This window comes from Melospiza georgiana, chromosome 4 (genome assembly GCF_028018845.1).
Source record: "Melospiza georgiana isolate bMelGeo1 chromosome 4, bMelGeo1.pri, whole genome shotgun sequence".
NCBI lineage: Eukaryota > Metazoa > Chordata > Aves > Passeriformes > Passerellidae > Melospiza > Melospiza georgiana.
This window is the reverse complement of record NC_080433.1, coordinates 47,163,642-47,181,440: the sequence shown is the minus strand read 5'-3', so window position 1 is coordinate 47,181,440 and position 17,799 is coordinate 47,163,642. Positions and strand designations below refer to the sequence as shown.

The following is a 17,799-nucleotide window of genomic DNA, read 5'->3' as shown; positions in this document are numbered from 1 at the left end:
ACGCCTCTCGCACTCTCATTCTAGGCTGAGACACTTACGCCTCCAGGGCAATCCCAAAAGCTTCTTTTTCCCCTTTTTCAAAAAGTCTTCACTTAAACTCTATGCGTTTCAAATTATTTATCCCTCGTCCCACGGGGCCACCTTTGTCCTCCCGGTCTGACAGAGCGGTCCCCGCCGCCCGACGAGCTGGCCATGCCCCGGCTCCTCTGCCCCCACACACACACGCCGATTCCCCCGCGGCACCGGCCATCCCCTCGCGCACCGCCACGCCGGGGCTGCCCGGGGCCGGAGCCGCTCCCGCGGCCGCGCCCGCGCCGCCGTGCCCCGCCGGGCCCATCATGGCCGTGCGGCCGCGCTGCCCAACGGCCGGGCGCGCCCCGGGCCCGCTCCGCGCGGCGGGGCCGTTGTGCGGGCGGGGCGGGCGGGCGGCGCGGCCGTTGTGCGGATGGGAGGGCGGGCGGGCGGACGTGCGGCGCCCGGGGGGAGCCGCGGGCCGCGCCGCCTCCGCGGCGGCGGAGCGGTAGGGAACAGGAGGGAGCGGCGGGGAGGGACGGAAGGAGGGCACGCGGCCGACGGGGCGGGGACTGCCGATCCTGTGCGCTGTTTGTCCCCGCTCCACCGCGCGAGGAGGAGGGTCCTGTCCGGCCGCCTGCTGCTGCCCCCTCCTCCGTGCGAGGGGACCGGGGCGACCGGGGCGGGGGCGGGGGAGGTGATGAGCTTGGGCCGGGGGCTGCGGCGGCGGCTCGGCTGCTGCTGCCGCGGCTGCGGCGGGAGGCGACGGCGGGCCGTTGGAGGGTCTGTCCGGCCGGCCCGGGGCCAGGGGGATGCAGCGCAGGACGTGTCTGGGTCTGGGTGTAGCTGATCGGAGAAGAGAGGCAGACGCCGCCCGGAGAGGCCGAGGAGCAGCGGAGGAGAGCCACCCTGACATGCCTTTTCCTCTCCCTCCTCTCCAGCGGCCATGTTAACCAGAAAACCCTCGGCTAGCGCCGCCGCTGGTGCTGCCTATCCAGCCGGTAAGGAGAGCGAGCGAGGGCCGCCGCGACCGCCACCGCTGGGCCGGGCTGCGGAGGCCCGGCGGAGGGGGACGGGGGCGGGGGGGCTCGGGGGCCCCGCGGCCGCCGCCGCAGAGGTGCCGTGTGTGTGGAACAATGATCCGCCCTCCCCCCGCGGCAGCCGAGCCCGGGGGGCCGTCGGGGGCTGCGCGCTGGGCTCCGGCGAGCCGCTGTGGTGCGGGATGGCGAGTTCGCCTTGGGGGAGCGGGGCGGGGTGCGCGGGGGCCCGAGAGAAATCACGCAGGGAAACGACCCAAGGAGACCTGGGATCGCGGCGGGTGCCGGAGCCGGCTGCGTTTGACAAGGGGCAGCGGTGTTCGCCGCCGCTTCCCACGACAGACTTGTGAACTCCTGGCGGGTCCCCGGCGGCGCCGGGATTTCTTCGGGCCAGACGGCTCGGGGGGAGGCGGGAGGCGCGGGCAGCCGTCCAGCCCCGAGGCGTGCGCGGAGCAGAGCCGGCTCGTTCTCCCGGTTAGGCGCCTGCCGGTGGCGGGTTAATCTCAGATGAAGGGCTTAGCCGGGCGAGCACGGCCCGCCCGCGCTATTAGCCGGATCGGTGCGTGTGTGCGCCGCGGCGGTGATTAGCTTTTAATGGCTTCTGCCTCAAGCAAGACGGGCGGCGGTGCCGGCCGAGCGCTGGGGCCGCCGCCCCGACGGGCTCGCTGCCCGAGGGGCCGCAGCTGCCCGCCGCGCTCACCCCTCTGCTCTCCGCAGGCAGGTCAGGGGACAGCAGCCGCCCGCTGCCGTCTTCCCCGGGCACCGGAGCCGGGGTCTCCCGGGCAGGAGCTGGGACCGGCCCGCCATCGCCCCTCGCATTGCCGCCGCTCAGGGCCAGCAACGCTTCCCACACGGTGAGCCCGGGCAGGGGAGGGGAGCGGGGAAGGGGGGTCTGGCCCGCCAGGTGTGCCCAGCGGCGGGACCGAGCGCGCATGGCCCCCGGGGCGCAGCGTGGTGCTGGAGCTGCGTGCGGTGGATTTCTGCAGGCTCCGATGAAATGTGCGTGCTTGTTGTGAGGCTGGGACCCTGTAACTGCACACATTGCTTTCTCCCTCCCTGGCTCCCACCTCCCCCTCCCCTTCAGGCTGGTTTTATGTCTCATTTTCAGAGACAAATTCGATCTTTCACACTCGCATAGAGGAGATGTTCTGGTGAATACATATTTTGAGATGAGGTTAGTCCCTGTGATTAAAATGTCGTATGAGCTGTGGTGAAAAATAAAGGCTCCTCTCTCCTTCAGATGTCTGATCAGCTCAGGCAGATCGCAGTCTTCCCTAGAGATAGCTATCGCTGTGCTCAGGGACAATGATTGGATGGATCTGTCTTTATTGCTGCAGTAGTTTACCTATAAAGAAATAAGGGCTGATGGCACAAAAAGGGTGCTATTTTCCGGTTCTGTGATATCTCATGTTATCTCCCACTCCTAGTTAATCTACTAGGAATGAAACTTCCCAAGTATGCCACTATATATGGGTAAGAGGAGGTATCTCTGTCCTGAAGGCATGACAGAGTAGAGAGAGGGGTCTATATACTGTCATGTTAACACTAAATATCTGAAATTTTTATTGCATACATTTCCTTTTACATTCTGGAAGATTTCATACTGACCCTGAAATACATTGATGGCATACTTTTCATAGAATTAATGAGTTCTTCGTGGATGCTCACATACTACCCATGTAAACATATGGCAGAGCTTTAAATGGTAATGTGATTATGGGAAGGTGAAACTGTGCATTTAGATATTCGTGTTTCAGTGACTTTCCAGGGGTAAAACATCTTATTCAAATCCATTTATAGCAAGAATTGTCTTAAGCTAAATAAAAAAATCAGTAAATATATATATATATAGAGAGAGAGAGAGAGAGTATTCTCAAAAGGAGTGAGGAGTATTCTGCAAATTCAAGGTGGAGCTGCATGCTTGAGATCAACTCCATTGTATATTTAGGTAGCTAGAGTACATGTCTGAATTGTTTGTTAGTATATAAGGCCATTTTTTTTCACATTTGTATACCAGTTAAGTGCTGCTTGATTTTAGAGTTGGGGCAACAGCTTAAGGGTTTCTTTAAATAAAATCATAGAAGAAGAAACATAGTAAAAACAGCCTGGGCAACAATCATGCAAGTGCATTTACAGTAGGGCTCACATTTAACAGAGCCTAGACTTAATTTAGGATTTGTGAAACCATGGTGGTCCAGCTGTTTTTCTGTGACTACTTACTAATTTTGGAAGTACAGAATTTTGGTATTCTTATACAAAGATTGTGTATATATATATTATATATAGTGTCTCTCTGTGTGTGTATATATATATATGTATGTATGTAAAGATGCAGTCTTTATAAAAGCATTCAAGGGGTGTTCAAATGTTACATTTCTGTGTTCCAAGTATCTTTACAAGTATGTGATTGTGTATGTGTGCCTGTGTTTATATGTAGCAGATATATGTGTACTTCTGGAAGCACCCAGGAGTGATCAAGCATTATATGGCGATGGATCATGTCCCTCTAGATTCTGTTTCAAAGTCTGTCTTTCCTTTTTGATAAAGAGCCTACTCTACAGTGGTTTTTTAGCCTTGGGTGCTATTACAGAAATGCCTCATACTGCCTTTGTAGGTGGTTATTTTGTGGTTTGCTAACATACCTTTTTGTGGTAAGGATCAGATTTGACACCAGAATGCTGGATTTTAACCTGAAAAAAGGGGGGCAGTATCTGTTCTGTAAACTTAGGCCTGCTGACCTCAGCTGACACTGACAGATTGAAACCATTGGTTTTGCGTCCCACCACTTCCTCCAGTCAGACCTGTTTAAAATGGGTCCTTTCAGTTTTGTTAAATTATTTTCCTTCTTGTGTCCATTTGCTTGTGCCGTTTTCATCTCTGTTGTGTCTATGTGGCTTCTGTAATAGCTAAAACCAGAGTATTTCTGTTTGTGTTTCAGACTTCCAGAACGTATGGTGTGCTTAAGTGGGTGAACTGCTGGTGTTTATATATAAGCGTGCATAGTATGTATGCTAATTGTGAGAGAAACTGAGGTAGAAGTTACATTTTGTTTAGGCTGAAGGGTTTTTCTTTTAATGCAGACAGGGAAGAAGTCAACTACCTGTCATATTTCTTACTTGTGTGATCCAGCTTCTGCTGAAACAGTGGTTTCCTACTGTCAAGTGAAATTTCATTGTTTGGTAGATTATAAATAGCATGGGTAGAAGGGGAGAAGATGATGTTTTACACAAGCTTTGTAAAATGGGACAGAGGTTTTGGTGGCAGTCTTTGCAAGCACAGCAGCCTTTGTTGCTAAGCAGGCAGGGTTGTGTGTTCTACTAGGGAAAGGTTTTATTTTTTTTTAAGTGTGCCTTCATCCTAGGCTTATTTGTGTATGCTTCCATCCCTGGCTGTCTTCTTTGCCTTGTGATGGAAAACATGAACCCCTTGTCCTCTTAATTTTCCTTTCCAAAGTCAGTGTTTTCTCTTTGGAAGCCTTAAGTTCTTGCTGTGATGATTGGAACCTTTTTCCATTCACTCTCTCCTATTTCATTATGGTCTCGTAACATCCAGTTGACATGCTGCAGTAGAGATTATCTTGCTTGCCTGCTGCTCTGCTTGTATAAATTCCAACCTGTCTGTGAGTCTCTCTTCCAGACTCATCTCTGTCTCTGTTCTTTCTTGCTTGGCATGTATTCCTGCATTCTGCACTGTTTCTGTTTCTCTTGCAGTACACCAGTATTAATGTTTTTATCCTCCTGTCTAGTACTGTAAAACAACCCATTTACAATGCATGATTCAGTGCCCTCCCTCCTTCAAGCCCTTTCTAAGATTTCTGTACAGCAAGCCTGTTTTGCCACCAGCGTTGAATGTTTACCCATAGACTTTTGCATCAGTCATTGTATTAGTCTTGATTTTTTTAATTTAATTTTTTTTAATTGACTTGCATTATAATGGAACAGAGATTCCTGGACTCTGTTAATGCAAAGACCTGGTAGGTCACATGCTGCTAATTTTTACTGTTGTCATCTGCTTTAAAGCAGGTAAAACCAAAGCAAATACCTTCTTATTGTGATGTTTTAATCTAATAAATTGCCACAGAAATACTGTCACATTTGAGTGGTAATAACTATGCAGTCATGATTTGCATTTTACTACATCTCATTTTCTTTGGATGTTTCTTCCTCTATTTAAAATTTGTATCTGGGGGGAATATGAGGCTGTTTTCAAGGGCTGTGGAGGTCAGCTGTGAAATTTGGGTTCCAGCAGCTGGTGACTGTGGTAGTGTAGGAGCTGCAGTACTTTTAGGCACATCTGTCATATTTGTATAGTTCACCTAACCCAAGGAGTTCATTTTAGTGTCCATTGGCTGTCCTTTTAGTTTCATCATGTGTAATAAATGCAGGATGTCCCTGAAGTATTCAAACTCACTGCACCCCTAAGAGAATTTAAAAAATTAAGAATCAGTATGACTCTTGAGGCATAGTTCAGTCTGTGAAAATATTTGCTATATAAAGTTGTTTAACTTTTCAAAAAATAAGCTTATATGGACCAGATACAGCAACAGCAAAAATCTGAGTGGTGTATTCCTTCTACCACTTTTGTTGAGCCCCGAGCTCAACAAAAGCTTAGATTTTTTGGTGTATAAAACTCATGATAAAACCATTAGGGATAATCCAGTATAATTAGCAAGTATTTTTAGTTCTGAACAGAGGAATGTTTTTTAATTAGTTTATCGAGGAAAAAAAAGGCCTTTTGTACCTTTGCTCAGGCTTTTGTTTTGTAGTCAACAAAATAGGCAGTGAAGCATGCTGCACCTGATACCATATGCTTCTTGTGTGTTTGACGCAGTAGGGCTGAAACTGGCACGCCCAGAAATGCTGTGAAAAAAGGGGTATATAGTGTAACAATTATTCTTTAATTAAGTTACTACTTTAGAACACTGTTTCTCCCTTTGTCCTCATCTGTGCAAAGTAATAGCAGATAATGACATCTTATTCCTGTGCAGTGTTTCAGCAGGCCATCATGATTGCTCTGTTATTAAGATTAATTTTACAAACCTTTTTAGATTTTGATTGACAGCAAAATCTTTTTTCTGTGATTTTGCTCAAAATAAAATTATAAGATATAGCTGAATCATGTGTCTGTCTTGGATAGTTTTATAGGGTGCTAATAATCACAGAAGTGACTGTTCCAGAGATGAAATATGATACAATTACATAACATTTTGATGCATTTGGAGGATGAAGTTGAGAAGAGGTACATGCTCCTGTGGGGTTCAGTCCTATTACTCTTGTAAAAGGTCTTGAAACAAATCAATGCATTGGGTGAGTGTACTGCAGAGGAATTGTAAATGGTCTGCCACCTTGTTAGCAGGCTGGATTCATTTTTATGCTACTTCCCTGTTGTTACAGGTCTGTTGCATTAGTAAGTTACTGTTCTACTTCTGTTCCTAAATCCATTTGTGAAGGCAAAAGAAACCCAAATAATACCACCCTCAAATTAAAGTTTTGTTTCTTTTTTATTTATTTATTGATCATAGTTTAGGGTGTAGTTTCGCTTGGTGTATCTACTTCAAAGATTAGGTGAGTGTTTTTGGCATAGTCATCAACTTCCATAAAATGAACATAACAAAGTAAAAGATCTTAATGGTGATTTTGAAGTTATGAGAAACTACTAAGAAAGAAAAGAAACACCGCATTGTAATATTTGCTGTTATGTTATTGATGGTGTCAGAAGATTCAGGAAGATGGGTTCAAGCTCACCAGTTATTTTAATATATTTTATAGACTTACAACAGTAGCTTTTTGATTATATGTGCTACAAAAATATGTAAATCTTAGAAGGTGTGGATGGGTTTGAGCACAAACACCACAATATATAATCAGTAAGCTTTATAAGTGCATGCAGGTGGTCAGTTGTGTAGGTTGCTGGTTCTGGAATTTACGGGTCCATCTGCAGAAGCAAAATGAAGGTGTTTGCAAACCTCTCAGGCGTGCGGTTTCGGTTGACAGGCTGATGGAGCTTTTGCGTACTAAGAAGAGTTTGGTATGAGACTGAGAAGGCTGTCGTCTTTTGTAGCTTGCCAAGCCCATTAGTTGTGGTTCAGGAACTTAGCGTGTTGCTCGAGAAGCTTGTGAGCAGTGCAAGCCTGAGCCTGACAGCAATCTCAGACACACAAGTAGCCAGAAGTAGATAGGCAGAGCAAAGGACTGGTGTAAATCCAGCTCTCATCCGGGTTGGAAATAGATGAGGAAAGTTCATTTTTGTTATGTACTTTGTGGTTGTGCTGTGTCTGATAGCTCTAAAACTCTTTGTTGGGCTTCTCTGAAAGAAAAGTGAGCTCTCTTCTCCTGTGCAGCTTTTGGAATAGAGCCTGTGATAATGTGGTAATTTTCTACAAAGAAAACCAGCGCTACTGTCTGCATCTGCATTTCCATTCCCAAGCAGCTGACTGAAACTGGCAAAACCAGTTACTTAGGATTTGGGTTGAAGTTGGAATAATGCTAGTGATTTCATTCTGCTGCTTGAAAAACCATGAATCTGCCTGAAGGTGCAGGAAGCTACACGGTTTACACTTCAGAATGTGTTCACAAACACACTTTTTAGAAAAAAGAACTTTTTAGTCACTGTTGAGACAGAATAAATATATGGGTTTTTTCCCAAGCCCTGAAGAACTTCTCAATACATACATTGAAGCAAGCAGTGCTTAGGAAGGGTGGAAAATAGTTAACTGTAAAAACAGGTGACTTGAGGGGAAAAAATTCAAGACCTGAGCTGTGGTAATGACTATTTGGGTTAAAAAGTTCTTAAAAATTACTTTTGCAGTGTTATTCTTTCTTCATTGTCTACATTCATATTGCCTACTCCCAGTTTGTCTAGATATGTTCTGCTTTTGTTCAATTAGTGTTGGAGAATAAATTTTTTTGTACCTAGAGTTTCCTAGCTTGAGTCTTTGGAATTGTATGTTTACTCTGCTGCTTCATTATGCCTTTCTTGCACAGCTCTCCAGTGCTGAACCTATGATACATCTTAGTAACTAGATCTGGTTCTTCTGAAATAGGTGATTTAGCAGCTCTTGGGGCAATTTTTTTTTTTTTTCTCTGCAGTAATTGCTGTTTATATACAGGATCAGGGCAACCTTCAGGAAACTGCTACTGCAGTGTGCCTCAAACTTGACCTGAAGGAATTGCCTGTAGGCAAAAGAGAAGTCCTCTTAATGATTTAATTTCTGGTGCTTTTGAGACATCAAACTAGGAAGGGAGCTTTTGTTGATTTCCTGTATATCTTCATTGTGCTTAAATGTTACAAACATCTGTGCTCTGAGTTGTGATTGTGTGGTAGTGCTTTCTATGAGATTGATCAAATTTGACAGTGTGAGCCTAAATTTCTCTTCAAACAAACATACACAGTCAAACTGCAATGATGAATGAACATCAGTCAAAATGGAATCAGAAGAGCAGTCAACTTGGCAGAAGCAGTCCCTGAGAGCCCTTCTTACATTATATGAGTTTCAGAGCTGCAAATTTCAATATACTGTCCAAAGGTGAAGCTGGTGTCCAGCTGGCAAGTCTTTGGGAACAAGTTAGTGAATTTACAAAAATATGCTTCTGCTGTATCAGACTGATGCCTTAACAGAAGCACAAAGTATGCTCGAGTCTGCCTTGCATGTCTGGGTTTTCTCATTAGGAAGCACTTTGCTGTTGAAGCACAGATTTCATTGCCTCATATCACAGCACACAACTGTCATTTTCTGATTTCATTTCAGCAACCTTAAGTGAACAAGGGATGTGTTATCCTTAGCTGCCTAGAAAAAATATAGAAAAAATACAGTTCAGATGAAAAGTGTTCTCAGCTCCGGCTTGATCATCTGTCTGACAGTATCAGTGAACTTTTCGTTAGTAATTTGACATAAATATTAAGACTGGTGAATCAGCTGGAGAGACAGCAGGGGAATTCTTCCCACATTTGTGTAAGACCAGGCAGAAGACAAGCTAATTATCCTCTACTTGAGAGCAAATAAGGAATTTTAAGGACAGCTATTTAAGTGGCAGATATGCCTGTAAATTTCTTATTTCTTCTTAAAAATAACAGTTTTGGAGCAATACCTGTTTTCATACCCCAGTACTTTGCTGTTTGTTTGCTTGAAAATGCTGAAGGCTACTGTTTATTCCCATGTACACACTGTCGAGAACAAATCTAATCTCTAAAATCTAGTAATGCTTTTTTTCCATTCCTATAAAATAAAGTTACTTATGTTCCTCAAGGCAAAGATTCTCTTTCTACTCAACTTTGCGTAAGGCCCCAAATCTCATTTTGGTTAAAAGTTATTGTTAGGCTGGTTTGGGAAAGTGCTAAAGCATATGCTTATTTTTCATTGATTGGAATGTTTTGCTGACTTGTGACTGTCTCAATTGCAAGCAGTAAGTTACATTCCTGAAGTTCAGAAATGTGTGGGTTCTTTTCCTCTTTGTACAACACATTCCTTATTGCTTAAAAATGTATCTGTAACCTTTGATACACAACAAATTTAGGAAGTTAAAATCTTGATTTCTGAGGACAGGTGATGAGAGCATAAGCCATTTAAGTTCTTACAGGCATTGTATGTTATCTTCAGCATCTGTAAAACTGTTGCTATTATGAAGTCAAGCATGCATCTTGATGTTACAGGTCTGCTGCCTTAAAGATTGCTTGGAAATATCGTTAGCTTCTCATGGTAGTGTGCTTGTGATTGCCTTGTTGCAGACATTTTGGAGAGACATGAAAACAGCATTTGAGAAACAAGAATCAGGAAATTTAATAGCATCCAGCAGTATCACAGTATACATGCTGTATTTTTTAGATTCTCTGTAAACAATTGACATACAAGAAGACACTTCATGTTGAGGTGATTTAGGCCGAATGTAGGGTTGCAGAGTGAATGTTGAAGCATGGAGTTGATGTCTTTCTTGTTAACTGGGTATGTATTTATTTTCAATTTTAGGTTGGAGGCGGTAAGCACACAATGAATGAGCACCTACATGTTAGTAGCCATGGACAAATCCAGGTTCAGCAGCTCTTTGAAGATAATAGTAACAAGAGAACGGTTCTGACAACGCAGCCAAATGGACTTACAACGCTAGGCAAATCTGGATTGCCAGTGGTTCAGGACAGACAGACAGAGAGTGCCCACAGGCGACAAGGGAGCTCCAGCTCTTTAAAATCCTCAGATGGAACAGGGAAGGTGAAAACCGCTGTTATCACACCAGAGCAAGCAATGAAGCAATACATGCAAAAATTAACAGCTTTTGAGCATCATGAGATTTTTAGCTACCCTGAAATATACTTCTTGGGTCCAAATGCAAAGAAGCGGCAAGGCGTTGTTGGTGGTTCAAACAACTGTGGGTATGACGATGAGCAAGGGTCTTACATTCAAGTACCCCATGATCACATTGCATATAGGTATGAAGTCCTGAAAGTTATAGGGAAAGGAAGCTTTGGGCAGGTGGTGAAGGCCTACGATCACAAGATGCATCAGCACGTGGCACTAAAAATGGTGAGAAATGAAAAACGTTTCCACCGCCAAGCTGCGGAAGAAATAAAGATCCTGGAACACCTTCGGAAGCAAGATAAGGATAACAACATGAATGTTATTCACATGTTGGAAAACTTCACATTCCGCAGCCATATCTGCATGACATTTGAGTTGCTGAGCATGAACCTGTATGAATTAATAAAGAAAAACAAGTTTCAGGGCTTTAGCCTGCCTTTGGTTCGGAAGTTTGCCCACTCAATTTTACAATGCTTGGATGCTTTGCACAAAAACAGAATCATTCACTGTGACCTTAAACCTGAGAACATTCTGTTGAAACAACAGGGTAGAAGTGGTATTAAAGTGATTGATTTTGGCTCAAGCTGTTACGAGCATCAGCGTGTCTACACTTACATTCAGTCACGGTTTTATCGTGCACCCGAAGTCATCCTCGGTGCTCGTTATGGCATGCCCATAGATATGTGGAGCTTGGGCTGTATCCTAGCAGAGCTTCTGACCGGTTATCCGCTTTTACCTGGAGAAGATGAAGGAGATCAGCTGGCTTGTATGATTGAACTATTGGGCATGCCTGCTCCAAAACTCTTAGAGTCATCCAAGCGAGCGAAAAACTTTGTGAGCTCTAAGGGTTATCCCCGCTATTGCAGCATCACAACCTTGTCTGATGGCTCTGTAGTACTTAATGGTGGACGCTCTCGGAGGGGAAAACTGCGTGGCCCACCAGAGAGCAGAGAGTGGGGTAACGCATTAAAGGGGTGTGATGATCCCCTCTTCCTTGACTTCTTAAAACAGTGTTTAGAATGGGATCCTGCTGCCCGTTTGACACCCAGCCAGGCTTTGCGGCATCCCTGGTTAAGGAGACGGTTGCCAAAACCTCCAACTGGGGAAAAGGCCTCAGCAAAGAGAATTTCAGAGAGTACTGGTGCTATAACTTCAATTTCCAAGTTACCTCCGACTTCAAGCTCAGCTTCAAAACTGAGGACTAATTTGGCACAGATGACAGATGCCAATGGGAATATTCAGCAAAGAACAGTGTTGCCAAAACTCGTTAGCTGAGTTTGAAAAACCCAATGCTGTTAATATGAGAGATACAATGTGGCTGAGCCTTATTTGTATGAAAAATTAGCTCAGTTATGCATTTTTATTTGCTCAATAAATCTATTCATTTGTATCTTTCAGCACTCATTTTAAATGTAATTTTAAATGTTAATTTTGTTTTTATAAAAATACGGGGACAATGCTTTAAGTTTTTATACTTATTTTTTAAAATGTTTGTCTTCTACAGTACAATTAGCCTTACTGTAACTAGTGTGACACAGTAATAAACATCAGTGGCAGGCCACTGGTTACAACATGACTGTCATGCATTGCAGCGTGGTATCAAAGGTATTAACCTTTCTCTTCCATGGTTCATATTAGTTTTAACCTGGGGTAAATTTGAAGGACTACCTTTTGGATTTTAGGGGTTTGGTCTGGATTCTGTGCACACTCACATCTATAACTGACTGGACTCAAGGGAGAATACTCAAAGAATACAGTTAAGCACTTGTAAACTTGTAGTTTAAAGTGGAGCCATAGCATGTTCTATTGTCATTCTTTATGTGGTAGCCCAGAGAAAGTCATGGTATCACAAAAAATACTGTCACCTCCTATGGAATACTTTCTCTATTTAAAAGTTACGGGCTTTGATTAAAATGATAATTTAAACATAATGCAAAAAATAACACCGGGGCTAAAATGACTTACTTTGCATGCCACGTGGTAGAGTGAGAGGAACGGGTGGTCTTGGAAAGCGTGAAAATGGCAATATGTCTGTTTCTCTGAATTTGAAAGTGGCTGATTAGTTGGTAAAGCAAAATTGTTCTGAACTTCATTTCAGGTTTGTAATGTTGAGCATTCACACAGATTCTCCTTTTTTCTTTTTTGTTTTTTTTTTTTTCCCCATCTCTTCTCTTCTGTTTTTTTCTAATGTGCAGCTTGATCTCCCAAAATCACACAGGCAGAAGTGCTCATTCTGTCAGTTTTATACTGTAACTTCCAGACTGTTAAACTACATGGATTTCAAGGTTGCTTTTATTTCCTCTGACAATGTTTGAGTGACTGTGACTTCTGTGGTACATTTACACTTCAGATCAAATCTGCATGTAGGGGCAAACACGGTGTTACTACATTGCTTCCTGTAGAGGAGTACTTCACCTTAGACAGCTTAACTGTAGAAGGAAAGATCCTCAGTGGGGAGGTTTTCATTTGGAAGACACCATCCTAGATATTTTCTAATAAGGGAAAATTATCAAAGGAAAGCTCAGCACTTGGGATTTGATTTAATCTTTGGCATTTGTAGATGAAAATGAACTTTGAAAGAACATTTAGAGATATGTGTAGATTTGTTCACGTGTGTGTGCTAATGCTTGGTTTTTCTTTTTTACTTTTAACTGCATTCATGGAAGAAAGATGGTCTACTAAAGAATAGTATCTAGACCTATGAGAGAGGTATTCACATGTTGTAGCATGTTTTCAACAGGAACAGTTTGAAATCTGAGATCAGTATTTTAATGCATACAATGGCTGTGGTCTACATTGGATGTATAAAACATAAGAAAAGGGAATTTTAAACTAAGTAGAACAATCCTTAAGCGTTTATGGATGTTAGAATAAGACATACTAGAATGGATTGCATTAAACCTCAGTAACTTTACTTACAAAAAACATTTATATGCACAAATTTTACTGAGTTACTTGTACAAATTATGAAAATTACTTAAAGCATGGTCCCCTGAGAGGCCAAGAAAGTTTCCGGTTAAGTTCTCCTTCATATTGGTTAATTTACCACTTACAGCTTAATTTTTCTTTGTTGGTTTGTTTTATTTTTTAATTTAATGTAAGACTGGGGGAGGGATATAAAGAAAAAAATGACAGAATTCTCAGGAAACATATCGCTGAACTTCTTGCCAAAAAGTCAACACCTAAAGAAGCTCCAAAATAATTTCTGAGTAGAAGATGTTATTTGTTGATTGATAAATGTAAAAATTAGACTGTCAATCAACCATTTTTCTTTCTTTTTAAAATAAAAAGATAATTTCTTGCCTCTAGTCAAATTAAATTATTTCGTGTTAACTGTTCACAACTTTATACAATATGTGTAAGTGCAATATGTAAACATGTGTGAAATCATGTTAAAAATGAAATATAATACTTCTAAGAAAAGTGGGGTTTAGAATATTAATATCCAGTAAATTATGGTCAGTAAATTCTAAGTCTGGAAAAGAGATATATTAATTTTAATGTAGAATTAACTAACTCTCATGACTGTGGGAATACAATTCTTTGTATTTTTCTACAGTAACAGGGAATCTTTACTTCCTCCACCACCTGCTTGACTTTACCACTCCTTTCTACCTTAACTCTTCCTGCAAAAGTTGGGAAATAGGGATGCTGATGTTAAGGGTGAAAGAAGAATCATCTCCCATGACATTTTTTAAAGCAGACATTGATACATGTTCCTGCCTTTTGTGGCAACTTAAGGTGAAAACATTTGTGGTGTTCATGGGTCATTAATGGGCTACAACCACTAAATTTTCTTTTTCACGTAACCAGTTCTTAATGCCAATAATGCATTTATGATCCACCTTCTTCATAAATGCTACCGGAAACTTAAAGGCCAAACTATAGTGTGAAGAGCTATTTTTTTAACCCAGATACAGTGGAACTTCCTCTATACTAAAGGAGCAGCTACATCAAGGTTTTGAAGTGATGTAGCTGCATTTTATTGTAGCTTATTTATACCTGTAAAAAAGGGGGGGGGGGGGGGGAAGGATGTTGCCTCTTGCTTTGATGTGATTTTATTCTAAGGGCTCTGATAATTAGGCTGATAGAAGTTGGCTTGGAAACAGTGCTTAGTCTCACATGTTACCATTGTCTGGGGACGTCTGAGCTATTTTCAGATTTAGTAACAGCACAGTGTTGTCTTTGGTTGCAGTCTCACTTGGCTCAGTTTCTTGCACCACTGGTGTGTTCATTACCACTTAAATGTTGGAACAAGAGAGTGATGCAAGATGTGTAGATTAAGGATAGAGGATGGATTGTGCCCTTGGTGTTAACAATGTGCCTTTTGTTGTAAATGCATCTTGGCCTCTTTAACCCTTGGAATACTGCTTAGTAGGGATGAAATCTATTTTTAAGTGCTATACCTGTCTTAAAACATCCTGTAGATGATCGAGGCCTTAATAGAAACAATAAGGCAATCACACTGCTAGGGTGGAGAGGACACTCTGTTCTTGTAGTACCGTCTCATTAAGGGGTTAAAGATGGCCCTTCGTCATTGGTTGTACTTTAACATCAAATTGATTTTTTTAAAATAATTTTTTGTTATAGTGACACTAGACAGAAATCAACTGTATTTGTAAAAATTTACCTCAAACTCTTTAGTTTTATAGTGTGATTTAATCCCAGGGCATTTGGTATGAACCAAAGTGCATTCCTTTTATATGTGCCTGGCTCTTATAAAAGTGACCAGGGATTTTTACAATTTGGGTGCAAGGCACTTAAGCCACTTTTAACTTGGTGGGTGGTTTGGAGTTATAAATGACTTCATGGGAATGTTGAAAACACTTAAAAGACATAAGTAGCATCGGGCAATATTAAAATCTTTAAGCGAGGGTGTGCATTATTTAATGCTCTCCATTTGTTAATTTTTTTCCATCAGTAATATTTGTGATAATGCAGAAAGAACTCTTTTTACAGTCTGCAAAGATTAGAATATTGCCCAGTGTAATACTATGGTAGCATTTGAATAAAATAACATTTGTGAATTATTGTTTCTAGGGGCTTGTACATCTCTGCTACAAATTGTAATTATTCAGTTCAACTGCTACAATTGCGTCTAAGCAGTAGCTTGGGTTTTTATTGGGCAATGACTTAGACACGTGACTGTAATATGCTGCAACTGTGTGTACTGAAAACATGTGAAAAATGATTGAATGTGGACTGTGTATATATTTATGTATCATTTTCTGTGAGATGCTGCTGTTGCCACTTAACATTAAAGATGTTGTAGTGGGTTTTAATCCTAGTGGCCAGTTTTATGATACTGTATGTATTGTACAGCTGATGACAGGAGTTAAGACTGTTCTAGTGAATATTTGTTACATTTTATTGTTGTGGCCAGAGATCATTTCAGAATAAAATTTTATGTCCTACTTTGATTCTGTCCACTGTACTTTGGGGTTTTTTGTAGTCATAAAGAAAGCCCTTGGAATGCTGACATTTCTTAAATGTGGAAAGGCCTTCTCCTAGCCTGCTCAGTCAGTGGCAGCCGTGCCTTTGTCCCCAAGCTTTCTTGCTGGTATCTGTATATAGCAATCACCCATTGCTTGAGGATGACTCTCCTACTGCTTTATGTGTCTTGACAGCCTTGAATATTGCCCAAAGGCTGCTTTTGCCCTGTGGTTTCTAAAGTTCTCGGGACTTAGAAAGTAATATGTTTTGTATTTTTATTTGCCCCCTACAGAGAAAATATCTTTGGCAGGAATTTTGTGGATGTGGCTGTTTTGACTTTTTTAGCTGCTTTTGACAGATTTTTTAAAATGACAGTAGGTCTGATTTTATAAGAAATACTTGATTGAGACAGGTACAGTGTGTATTCTTTTTCTTAAATTTGCTTTTAAAAGACCCAGATTTCCGCTCTAATGTTTGTGTCAGACTGAATTTTCAGAGCTTGTCAGACTTTGTGAAGTCCCAGGATAATGAGGACATACTAAACAGGCTAGACTGAGCTAAGTTCTGTTCATGAATTTCATCCAGACGAATTTCACTATTTAGTGCAGAGCTGCCTCGTAGGTGATTGGTGACATTCTCTACTTGGTGATGTCCATGTGCACCTGTACCCAGAGCAGTTTCTCTGAAAAGCTTTCTGGTTTGGGTGAGCCCAGGCTGAAATCAAGGGATTTAAATTGGACTTTTTTAGTGTTTCCTATTCAGCATAGTTGGGAGATTTTAGAGCACAAACCCCATCAATATTAAGTATAGATAGATACAGTTTACAGCCCCAAAGAGCAATGAGCCAAAATTACATCTTTGTTGCCTATTTGCTTGTGATTGTGTTCTGAGGACAAAGGCCTTTCTTTGGTTTTAGTTACTTAAACTATTTTATGGAAAGAAGTTTAACAAACTCACTTCAGCTCTCTAATCCTCTTGCCAACTTTTGCATTATTTTGTCACCTTTGTTTTCTCATTTGAAGAAGGGTCAGGGCCTTCTCACTTCATTTCAGTTGTCTGGAAGTTGGCTTTTGGCCTGTGCTATTCTCTGAGACTCCCAGGAGCTGGTGGGGAATTTGTGTTGCCTTCTGCGAGCACTTCCTTCCTAGTCTTTAAGAGCTCAGATCCCTCCCTAAAATGCAACCCTTGGAAGCCCACCCTGAATGACAGTCTGTAGTTGCTGTTATCTCCACAGTTCTTCCTTTTGTGAAAAATCTGTCTACCTTTGGATATCAGCTGTGCATCTCTTGTTTTTACAGAAAACTCAGTAAAGAATGCAACAAGTGTAATGATCATCAGGCACTGTCTTGTTCACTTACAGATGCTGTTGCTTCTCTTCAAAATGCCGTCTTGTACCAGTTTTTAAAGATCTGCTTATTGAAAGATCCAGCAGGAATTTTACTCTTGCTCAAGACTTAAGAAAAGAAAAAGGTACTATGGAACATGTCTGTATAGGGCTGCCCTATTGTCAGGAGTTGATATGGAGAGGGAAAAAAGGCACTACTGGTAAGACAAATAGGACAAAGTTTTGGGTAAGCATAATCCTTCTGGGGTTCCATGGAGGTTTAAGAATTTCAGCAGTATCAGGTTGAGAATGGGGAAATCTTAAATGCTTCTCAGTGTCTTAAACAATTGATAAACTATTAATTCAGTGGAAAAACGTTATTTTGAAAGCGTGTTATTTAAACTCTATGATAATAATTACAGGATAGCATTAAAGAATATTTTCTGTAGCTAGAACTTTATATAAACTTTAATATACATTTCTTTTTGAAATGTGATTTATAGTGCTGTTATGCTGCTAGCATAATTTTATGTTTTATATTTTATTGTTCCTGAGAGGAAGAAGATTCCTTGTCTTTTTCTTGAGTGCATGGTACTAGACATCTCTCAGCCATCAGATATGCTTTATCAGAGTGAAAGTGGCATTGGTAGAACTGGTTTCTGTTCCTTTGCAAAAATGTTCTGCCACTCCTGGAACTAGGATTT

General features: G+C 42.1%; 1 protein-coding gene across 1 annotated transcript; it reads left to right on the top strand.

Moving 5' to 3' along the window:
- The first annotated feature begins 816 nt into the window (after positions 1–816).
- On the top strand, positions 817–15,758 carry DYRK2 (dual specificity tyrosine phosphorylation regulated kinase 2). The gene is made up of 3 exons (XM_058023248.1): positions 817–1,013; positions 1,767–1,903; positions 10,012–15,758. The coding sequence occupies exons 1-3, from the start codon at positions 959–961 to the stop codon at positions 11,611–11,613; spliced, it is 1,794 nt and encodes a 597-aa protein (XP_057879231.1). The 5' UTR covers positions 817–958; the 3' UTR covers positions 11,614–15,758.
- The last annotated feature ends 2,041 nt before the right edge of the window (positions 15,759–17,799 follow it).

What these genes read in the sequence shown, in the direction of transcription:
- DYRK2 (XM_058023248.1), top strand. Translation starts at nt 959, where the DNA reads ATGTTAACCAGAAAACCCTCGGCTAGCGCCGCCGCTGGTGCTGCCTAT. An exon ending in TGGTGCTGCCTATCCAGCCG is followed by an intron (nt 1,014 to 1,766) that starts GTAAGGAGAGCG and finishes TGCTCTCCGCAG; the next exon opens with GCAGGTCAGGGGACAGCAGC. An exon ending in CCAGCAACGCTTCCCACACG is followed by an intron (nt 1,904 to 10,011) that starts GTGAGCCCGGGC and finishes TTTCAATTTTAG; the next exon opens with GTTGGAGGCGGTAAGCACAC.